This window comes from Polyodon spathula, chromosome 30, assembly GCF_017654505.1.
Source record: "Polyodon spathula isolate WHYD16114869_AA chromosome 30, ASM1765450v1, whole genome shotgun sequence".
Lineage (NCBI taxonomy): Eukaryota > Metazoa > Chordata > Actinopteri > Acipenseriformes > Polyodontidae > Polyodon > Polyodon spathula.
In genome coordinates this window covers 8,214,116-8,222,737 of record NC_054563.1, presented here as the reverse complement: position 1 = coordinate 8,222,737, position 8,622 = coordinate 8,214,116, and the positions used below count along the sequence as shown (strand labels likewise).

Here is an 8,622-nt window from a genome sequence, read left to right as displayed (position 1 = left end):
AAATAAATAAATAAATAAATAAATAAATAGATAGTGTCAGTGAGCTGAGGCCAAAATATATCAGCAGTACATACAGGACTTCTGAAAGCTCACGCTCAATTTCTATGTATTCTTTACTCTCAAATGAATATGTTAACAAGGCAAGTGTGTGGGAGCTTCCTGCTCTCCGTACCACTTGCAAGTTTTTCAGGAGGTTGTAATAAAACAGTAAAAGGTTAATGTGAAACAGCAATAAGGAGTGTTATCCAATGTTTGACCCTTTCTTTTTGTTCCTTTGCAAATTACGTTTATCATTCATTATTAAACATTACTTTAGCTTGCATATGTTGTTATTGAACCAAATCAATGCTGGATCATACTTCCACCGCATGCTGACATGCAGCTGCACATGTCCTGAGATGCACAAGCATTACAGATTGATTACTCGGCAGATGGTAAGGGTAGGTTCAGATTACTACGTATCTTACCTTGTTGGTATGAAAAAAATGCAGTTATAGTATTTTACACATGTCACTGTTCATAAATAACACTAATAAATGACATTGTTTTTTTTGTAAAACATTACAACAGGCTTAAATATTATGGTAATACAAATTTACATTTTCATAACATAATGCTCATTGTTTTTATCATTATAATAAGCATTATGTGTTCTTAAATTTAATTAATTATATGCAACCCATAGGAATAAGTACATGTATATCTAATTTTGTAAATACATTCTCTATATAGCCTTTCTGGTTAACAATTTGTAAAAGACATATGTCTCTGTGTCTCTACGCATATATAAAGCCAGACAATTCTTTTTTTCTTCATACATGAGTAAAAAGTTTATTTTCCAATGCAAAATCTTGTAGCATTCCTGTGCGTGTGATGAGGTTATACCAGTGTGGGCAGTTTTAGTGGTCCAATCCACAGCTCTAGCCAATCACCTGCTTCCGTTTTGTAATACGGACATGTGAAAAATGTTGACATACAGTATGTGTATGGCTCGTCAAAAATTACTCATACTGTACGCTTTTGCAATGGCACGTCCCAAATTTCTGAGCAATATGAGCTTGTATACAGCTGCTTTGTACTGCAGAAGTACGAATCAGATTTAGTGTGATTACAACTGTGCTACAGTATACTTGAAAAGCTGGCTGAATTATTATCACAGACTCCCTTCAATAAAAACAAAAATGGAACAACTCTGCTGAACTTGAAAGCTGTTTCCCTGTAAAAGGGCCTCTGTGAATTACAGGTCATTCAATTTCTGAATCCTTTCAGTAAGAAGAAATACAGAAAGTATGCATGCTTGACTTATTAGGAGACTTATTCCGTGAAATATGTCCTTCTCTTGTTTTGTACACCGTGATGCTTTTGTAGATTTAAGGAGGCAATTGGTCTTACCTGAAGAAGAACATGAAGAGGGAGGATGTGAAGCAGAACAATAGGACCTGTAAAGAAAAAATAAGCTATTTGAATGGCAAAATGCATTGTTTGCGTCTCATGGGTTTAAGTAATATATCTATATTGTACATAAATATCTTCGTATAGTTGTCTTCACTATATCCATTGCTGAGGATATGCAGCCATGGCAGGGGACAATAAAGCAAAACATTTTACAGCATACAGTTCATAAGACAGAAAGAGATATCATTCCTAAAGAAAAGTTTGTCAGATATCTCTCAGGCTCCATGCCAAGCTGGCTACACCTAAACCACAGCAGCTGGTGAATACCACTAACACTTGAGTGCCAGAGCCCTCCAGGCACCCCTGACAGACAGGATCAAAGCAATGCCAATGCGCAGGTTGTGAAACAACTAGGCAATTATTTTGATTCATGTTATAGCAATTATGTTTGATGGAAACATAATGATTAAAACTGGCAAACGTCAAATATGTTTAAACAGCGGAAGCAATGTAATTTGCCATATATTCGTGATAAGCCACAACATCATCTATTTTTTTTTTTTTTTTTTTTTTTTTTTTAGTTTTGTCAATAGAATTGTATTTAATGCACTAATCCCTGGGATTTATTTCACTAGAGAAAGAAAAGAAAATCAAAATACAGATAATATTTACACTGATGAAGTCTACAAAGGAAGAACTTGACACAGTTTGCATATCAGTGATTCGTTACACAACACATTCCAGCTGCAGAGGTTTTTGATCCTTTAAAATAGCCAACAGCACCACACAACTCCAGCTGCTGGTTTCATAGACCTTGACAGACTGTCACTAAAAGGTAGTCTAAGTTTGGTGCTGATCAGTCTGTTAAAGCAGCCATGCACGTTTGACTTTTTAAGACATTGTTTATTTATGAAAAAAAATACATGTTCCATTACATCATATTTAAGTTGGATATTTTAATTCAGCACATTTTATCTTGTTAAACCGACTGTATTGAACAGATTAAATCAAACCAGCCAGTACAGTTTGCATTCTGTAGATGTATGACATCTTATCAGTGGAGTTTAACTTTTTCGCTGGCAAGCTAAATAAACACTAGGTCTCTTGCTGGGTAAGGGAAAAACAATGATAAGTGTTGAAATTGGTAACAATAATTCACTGTTTCAAGTTCCTCAGAGTTTGAGTTTGAAATCCCACTTACACAGACAAAAGTGTCTGTTAAAAGTGAAGATAGTAGTGATGACTATGTTTTAGATATAGAACATGGAAGTGGCATGATGGGCAAAACACACACACACAAGTACTGTGCTGGTCCTTCCAGCACGAGTAGCAATTGTTTACCTTTAATTCATTCTCCTTTGTTCTCTCCTCTTCTGAGTGGCTGATGTCCTTTTACATACATGGCCATCTCCAAATTAGTGACTACTTCATTCATTTGGAGATGGCCCCATTACACATGCGTTTAAAGGGATGCAAGTAAAATGTAACTGGGCTGTAAGCTTTACTGAACAAGGGTTAAAGCCAGGAAAGAAAGGCAAAAGCTGAGTTGAAATCTATTCTAAGAGTAATTGATGAAGATTTACTAAGTGATGATGAAATTACTGTTCCTGAGCCTGTCTACAAGATATGTGAAATAAAAATTATAAGGGAGTGTCACAAAGACGGCTGCAGTGGGGGACGTCAGACCAGAAACCAGGAACCAGGAAATAAACAACAGAGGTGGAGTTTGGTGAAGCTGAGCGAATGGTCTTGCTCAGCATTTAAGAGTGCATAGACAGACAGAAAATAAAAGGTTGTAAGACAAACAAGACACAGGACATGGCACTTGTAGCCAAAAGAAAACGGACTATACAGACAAAACACGGTGAGCTTCTATTATTATATCTATTACAATTACCTCCGTCTCCAATCCCGTTCTCCACTCACTGAACACACAACCCCGAGTGAGTGAAAACATGCTTTTATGCAGCTGTACCGAGACTCAATTGCTAATCAATCATTCAACTGGAGTCGCAGTACAACTGCACGTGAATTAAAAAAGTGCAATTCCCTGTGCTCACATATTATTACATTTTACTTGCACGTGAAGTGCTGTGCAATCCTCGTGCCTAAATAAAAATACGCATTTTAAACAATTGTATTACTTTCAGTAAAAAACATGTTTGAAATGTGTAATACTAAAATGAACTTATTGTTGAAGTGACTGTTGAGTAATAAAATGATATTTACTTTTCTGTGAATTGTTCCAACTGTAGTTTTTTGTGGATTTACAGCACAAACTGGACTTATAGCACAAACTGTGGATTTGTTAAATCGACGAAATATCTGCCCACACCCCCTTTTTCTTCAAAGCCACTCAGCCACTTTTAGTTAGAAGATTTATTAATTCATGAGATCAAAGAGTGACATCACAGAAACATTAAGTAATTTTAATACAGACGAAAAAACATTTCTTCACTGAGTACAGGTTTCTACAGATTTTTGCAGTGCTTTTTATTCAGATTAATGTTATACTTTGAATATCTTTAGACAAGCAATGCATGAATCCATTGTAATGTCCCCTTTTGGTAGCATGTTAAGTGTTCTGCCTATGCTATACTGTATGCTATATATAAAATACACACACACACAGCGATCTGGAAAAAATTAAGAGACCACTGCAAAATTATCAGTTTCTCTGGTTTTACTATTTATAGGTATGTGTTTGGGTAAAATGAACATTTTTGTTTTATTCTATAAACTACTGACAACATTTCTCCCAAATTCCAAATAAAAATATTGTCATTTAGAGCATTTATTTGCAGAAAAGGACAACTGGTCAAAATAACAAAAAAGATGCAGTGTTGTCAGACCTCGAATAATGCAAAGAAAATAAGTTCATATTCATTTTTAAAAAACTCAATACTAATGTTTTAACTTAGGAAGAGTTCAGAAATCAATATTTGGTGAAATAACCCTGATTTTCAAGCACAGCTTTCATGCGTCTTGGCATGCTATCCACCAGTATTTCACATTGATGTTGGGTGACTTTATGCCACTCCTGGCGCAAAAATTCAAGCAGCTCGGCTTTGTTTGATGGCTTGTGACCATCCATCTTCCTCTTGATCACATTCCAGAGGTTTTCAATGGGGTTCAGGTCTGGAGATTGGGCTGGCCATGACAGAGTCTTGATCTGGTGGTCCATCCACACCTTGATTGACCTGGCTGTGTGGCATGGAGCATTGTCCTGCTGGAAAAACCAATCCTCAGAGTTGGGGAACATTGTCGGAGCAGAAGGAAGCAAGTTTTCTTCCAGGACAACCTCGTACTTGGCTTGATTCATGCCAAAGCTGCCCGATTCCAGCCTTGCTGAAGCACCCCCAGATCATCACCGATCCTCCACCACATTTCACAGTGGGTGCGAGACACTTGTAGGCCTCTCCAGGTCTCCGTCTAACCATTAGACGACCAGGTGTTGGGCAAAGCTGAAAATTGGACTCATCTGGGGGTGCTTCAGCAAGGCTGGAATCGAGCAGATTTGTCTTTGTGAAGGACGCATGAATCAAGCCAAGTACAAGGTTGTCCTGGAAGAAAACTTGCTTCCTTCTGCTCTGACAATGTTCCCCAACTCTGAGGATTGGTTTTTCCAGCAGGACAATGCTCCATGCCACACAGCCAGGTCAATCAAGATGTGGATGAAGGACCACCAGATCAAGACCCTGTCATGGCCAGCCCAATCTCCAGACCTGAACCCCACTGAAAACCTATGGAATGTGATCAAGAGGAAGATGGATGGTCACAAGCCATCAGACAAAGCCGAGCTGCTTGAATTTTTGCGCCAGGAGTGGCATAAAGTCACCCAACATCAATGTGAAAGACTGGTGGAGAGCATGCCAAGACGCATGAAAGCTGTGCTTGAAAATCAGGGTTATTTCACCAAATATTGATTTCTGAACTCTTCCTAAGTTAAAACATTAGTATTGTGTTGTTTAAAAATGAATATGAACTTATTTTCTTTGCAGTATTCGAGGTCTGACAACACTGCATCTTTTTTGTTATTTTGACCAGTTGTCATTTTCTGCAAATAAATGCTCTAAATGACAATATTTTTATTTGGAATTTGGGAGAAATGTTGTCAGTAGTTTATAGAATAAAACAAAAATGTTCATTTTACCCAAACACATACCTATAAATAGCAAAACCAGAGAAACTGATAATTTTGCAGTGGTCTGTTAATTTTTTCCAGAGCTGTATATACATATTTGCAATAAAAAGTTCAAAGATTAAAATCTGAAGAATCGTTTCACAGCATGGAGATGCCACACTTGCTGTGTTTAAATTCCAATCTTGTCTCCTCCCTCAAAGAAAAGAAATGAAAGGACAAGGGTAGTGATCAGCTTAGCAGAACAACCAAATAACTTCACGCTGTGACAGTGATTGGAAATGAAGTGGAGTCATGCAGTCAGATGTAATCTCTCACAACATTCAGGCACTTGGAAACTTTTGGCTCAGGCTGTACTTACTGCCTTTAAAACACAATTAGTCACACAGCCGGCCTGACAAGGTTCATGCAGAAAACTACTGCCCTGCAATCTCTTACTGCAAATTCAATTTGTTTAGAAATTAGTGAAACTAATTACACGTGTAAAAATAATGACACACCTTTACAATTTGGCTCTGTTTTTAATTTAAAATTAAAAAAAAAAAAAAACACGATAAAATACAAAAAACACATTACTTTTGTCATACTACTGTAAATGCACACATTTTAAATAATTAATCAGTACTGTACACGCAGCATGCAGGTTAAAAGCATTGCCAATAATATATATATATATTTTTTTTTTTCCCCCACAGATAAGAACTCAAATACAATTTGGCAGACGGAACTATCCAAGAGACCTGGCATCCATTTACAAATTTAACACACAATATTTAATTATTTAACACAGTGCAAATACCTACCACATTCCTAGTCTGGAGTTACTTTAATAAATCAAACTCCTTCCCACATCTATGTCGCAGTATTTCATTTCGAGTCTAAAGCTCCCCATAATATAACAACAGTATTAAACAACTCTATTTTGCCACCTGCTTAAGAAGTACAACTGGACTCTTCTATATATATTAAAAAAAATAAAAAATATGAAAAGCAGCCCTACAAGTGTAAGTGCATGCCATCTTTTACTTAGAAGAAGAAATGGTAGATTTATATCAAAACAATATGAGGGGGAGTAATGTAATAACAGCAATTCACTTCTGCAACACAGCAACTATGTTATACTTTTGAAATGCAACCCAACAGTCCCCACATTCAGATAAGACATGCTATCCCATAATTTGGCTTGTTGCAAGCACGCAAATTGCAGGTCTCTAAAGACAATTCACTCTCTAAAGCACAGAGAGTTTTGAGATGAACTATTGTTTGCTAATGGAGTGCACAACTATCGGCTCCGGAAATTGTTCAGGATAATAGGCCTGCTCTTTATTTTCTGGTGATTTACTATAAAATCACCCAGCTCAATTTCACCCACCAAAAAATGGTGTACAGTAATATGGCTCAGTTAGAGCCCAAAGCATTTAAATGTCTAAACAAAAAAATAATAATAATAATAATAATAATAGTAAACATTTGAACTAAGCTTTTGAAAGTATGTACTATGTTGTTTTAGAAGTACAATATCCAATTACACATTATTACAGCCCATATTTGTCTTTTTATCAAAGCCAAGAAAGAGTTAGATATATTGATGGCATTTCCATCAACACACCAGCAATCAACAGAACAGTCATGAGGGGTCGAATCCTAATTTAGAATAAAGTCACAAAAGCTTGGGACTCTGAGTGAGATGCACAACACTACCTGCAGTATGCACTCCAACCTACAAAGTGTCAACATCAGACAGATTTGGGCTTTGAAGCTTCTATGAGGTTCTTAGTTTAGGGGCTCCTCTGTTTGTGCAGACAGGGGAAGGACATATGCTGTAGTCTGCTGACGGACACACATTTTTAAAATAACGGTTGGGCTCAGACCATCCCAATGAATCATGTCATGCCTTCTGCGAAGCTGGGCACGCAAACCACAAGATCAATTGTCTGTTTCCCCAAGCATCTCACAAGGGTCCAATACCAGTGTGCACAGATCTCTGTTGATTTTCTGCCACCTAGTAAGCAAGTTAGACACAATGCATTACAGCTCTTTAAAAGCTGACATTGTTCCCAGTTTCTCAGAGTAGAAAAATCATAAACCAGGTAGCCGTCCCAGGTAATTTCAAGATAACATCTAGTCATATAATGGATCACTTACGAAATACACATCCCCTTCACCTTGAGAACTGCTTTAAGTTGCAATCCGAAACATCTTTTAGAAGCTAGGTGTGTATGACAAAAGTCTGGTGAAGTTTGGTGCAAAAATGCATGTTCACCCAGTATAGTGGGACAGACAGAATCAGCATGTAAGGGTCCCCATTTTTGAATGAGGACCCTAAAAACATTTCTACATTTACATCCTATTCCAGGGCTCTGATGTGTTGGAATCTGAAAATAACTGACAGAATTCCCTCTAAACAGAGAACAGCTCTGTATTAAAGAGGCAATAACCAAGGCTTTAAAATCTATTTCCTTGTCTTTAACACTGCTGCCCCTTTGAATGTGTTTTTGTTCTTTTATACAGATATGAAACAGTATATTAAAAGTTGCTGCTGCTTAACTGTACCTAAAAATTTATTTTTTTTAAATTCCTGTACAGAAGTACTTGCTAAAACAAACATGCAAAGAACCATGGGATCTTCTCAATGACATTAGTTAATGCATGTAGCTCTTTGGTGGCAGTTGTTCTTAAATGGTCACTGTAAAAAATGACCGGTAAACTTCAGGAATTGCAGTTTTAGCACGCCAGCATTCAGTTAAAACAAAAAACAAGCAAAACACCTGAGGCCAATCAGTTTCCTGTTTTGGAATAGGATAATAGGAGTAGGCTTACTGCAGGCCAAATACTGCACAGCTCTCATTGCAATAGTTTATTTTTTCCTATTACATACCTGCATATTTCTCAGTGAAAACTTTAATAGCTATAATAACAGAGAATGCTCATCAAGTCAGAAAATTGTGTTGTGTAGATGATGTAAAGCAAAGAGTCTTGGAGGTATCAGTTTACTGAGAAAGTGAAAGAAACAAAAGGGCCTGTCAAGTAACAATATGAGCTACCTCTCACATTTCCCAAGACAGGAGCCACTGTAACGTACAGCT

General features: G+C 37.0%; 1 protein-coding gene across 1 annotated transcript in view; it reads right to left on the bottom strand.

The window, feature by feature from the left end:
- LOC121302613 (transmembrane protein 135-like) overlaps positions 1-8,420 on the bottom strand; it is a 15,478-nt gene extending 7,058 nt beyond the window's left edge. The window contains exon 1 of the mRNA XM_041232617.1: positions 8,415-8,420. Within this exon, the coding sequence (XP_041088551.1) occupies positions 8,415-8,420 (6 nt within the window). The remainder of the gene's footprint in view (positions 1-8,414) is intronic.
- Positions 8,421-8,622: the final 202 nt, after the last annotated feature.